Below are 2,519 nucleotides of genomic sequence, written 5' to 3' on the forward strand. Positions count from 1 at the left end.
AAATTGATTAGAATGCCTTAAAGGAACTCTCGGTAAGTGTTTTGCAGTCTTCGATCGTGTTATATAGTTTATAAAGATATATTGAGTGTATCAATTAAGTATCAACCATAGCAGTTCAGGTATTGACCCGATACTTCAATACCTTTTTAGGTATCGTATCGATACCTCAAAAATAAGATACATTCAGTTAGTGCTGGCGGATACGTTAAGATACTTAAAATCTTGGTGGTACCTTAAAAGTTCCATAAAATTGAAGTTCAATGAGTTATCCAGGAAACCCCATTCCTTCAACTTTTGGAAACTTGACTAGTGATAGCTTGAGGAGAGTAGTTCAAGTCTTTCTATAGTCTAATTGAAATTTGAGAGAGGCAACTGCACCAACACAGGAAATAAAACCATGACCTTTGGCCTACACTATTGAGTGCATCTGACAGCTCGCCCAACTATGAGCTCAGGAATTTTATAGTCCCATAAATCAATAAATAGAGTCTGAAGGGCAAGGCATGGAGGTAATCATGGCAGGGAAGAAATGGGAAAGAGAGCAGAAGAGAACCACAACAGATATCTATTAAATGTACATTATATGTGCCAATTCTTCAGGATGAAGGGGAATTTTAGATTTCTGCTATGTTATGTTCAAATAACATAAATATGTCTAATTGAATGCCCATAAACAAAGTACAGAAAGTAAAGGCATACCAACATCTTGTGCCTCATGTATTGATAAATGCGAGCGTTGTTAAAAATCTCCTGCTTGTAGAAACACCAATTTAAGAGCCTAGGGACAAGGCAAAAGATCTTATCAAGAACACCTTCGGCTTCCACCAAACCATTTTGCTCAACCAGAGAACAGAAAAGTTGAAGTAGGCCTCCAAGAAACAAAAACCTGGACTCCGGAGAACAAACATTCCTGGGCGGTAAAGCAATTCCAGCAGAGCTTTTCTGCACTTCACTAGTCTGACCAACATGAATCTCACTCAATAGTTCCCAACACACATTTGAGATAGAATGCATGTATACTTCTAAAAGATCACCATCATTGCTTTGCTTCAAGTATTTCATAATATTACGTAAAACTCTTAAAAGACCAGCTACTGTATGCCAATTCGCATTTTCTAGTCTTGAACGTAAAATTAGAATGAAACTCGATGTATTACACTCTGAATCTGTGGCCCTAGAGGTTGATGACACCATTAAGGATGAAAGATTGTTGGAGATTACGACTTCTAAGCAACTGCATAACAAATAAGCAAATCCACCCCGTTTGCTTCCCTGAAAAATAAAGATAAATAAGACCCATATTGTCACTGTTATCTAAAACCAGACAAGGTAGCTAGGAACAATTACTCAAATATTTGCCAGGCTAATCGTTGAAACATACAGCTTTAGCAATAAACTTGGAGATGACCACAAGAAGATTCCCTGCCAGATGTTTAATATATTGACTTCCTACTTTCAAAAAGATTACCTAGCAAGGAGAAGAAGATCAGAGGTCAGATGCAACAGAAAGCATAATATGGTAGAAGATGCACTTAACACAGCTAAGCAGCACTTAAAGAATCAGATACAAGGAACTGAGACATAAATCCATGATCAAAATATTCATTATAAATTAAATAATCAAAAAAGAACACATTCACAATAAATTGACCCTTTTCTCAGACAAATACATACATGTATTTAACTGTGGATGGGGTGGGGAGACGCATGATTGGCAAATTTTTGCATAGGGAAACTACAGCGTGTAGAACATTCAGGTAAGAAGGAAAGTTCAGTAAATATATAAGTATTACAATATATTTTTGCACTTTATTTGTGCAAATAACAAATTTCTAAATACAAATATGTTTTAAAAATACATGGAAAATCAGAATAATATGGAAAAAGTTCACAAATAATAGGGCCAATGCATAAAATAGCCCTTTCTAGCTGAAACAAATCCAGTAATTCAGGGTGGGAAAGCACAACCAATGAATCGAACCAACCTCATATCAATTCCCTACTCTTTGAATGCCTCTATCACAGCCAGCAAGAAGCAAGTTTCTGCTGGTATCGTCGAATTCTGGACCAACTCCTATCTATTTCTCTATGCCATTGGATGGGACGAGCTGGCATTTCATCTATCCCTTTCTATTCTGTATCCATCCAATCTTCTAGACAAAGCGGGATAGCCCAATCTAGTCTCTGTGGAAGCTATATCCTATCAAATAAAGGTTGGCTCGAATTGCTTCACTAGTTTCTTAGATGCTAACCTCCATGGAAGGGGAGAGGGAGGGAAACAACCGGAATAGAGAACTTTGTATCCAGTGTCATTCACTCTTTCTCCGGTGTTGCACTCAAAACTATGCCCATAGAGGTAGAGCATAGGTTCACCACCCAGCCCCTGTTCCAAAGATCTGATCCCTAGCCGCCCAGCCAGCACCTTCGATGCACCTCGTTCGACCCGTTGCCCTTCCAACTCTGATGCGTTCTCTCCCTTTTTTAATCCATCCTATCAAACCAGCAAAAAAAGGGTAGAG

At 38.2% G+C, this 2,519-nt stretch overlaps 1 protein-coding gene across 1 annotated transcript; it reads right to left on the reverse strand.

Moving 5' to 3' along the window:
* Positions 1–636: 636 nt before the first annotated feature.
* Positions 637–1,468, reverse strand: LOC122068325 (the record flags this gene model as incomplete). The annotated part of the gene is made up of 2 exons (XM_042632200.1): positions 637–1,272; positions 1,382–1,468. Coding segments are annotated over 2 exons (723 nt in total), but the record flags the coding sequence as incomplete, so codon positions are not given.
* Positions 1,469–2,519: the final 1,051 nt, after the last annotated feature.

This window comes from Macadamia integrifolia, unplaced genomic scaffold (assembly GCF_013358625.1).
Source record: "Macadamia integrifolia cultivar HAES 741 unplaced genomic scaffold, SCU_Mint_v3 scaffold3701, whole genome shotgun sequence".
Taxonomy (NCBI): domain Eukaryota; kingdom Viridiplantae; phylum Streptophyta; class Magnoliopsida; order Proteales; family Proteaceae; genus Macadamia; species Macadamia integrifolia.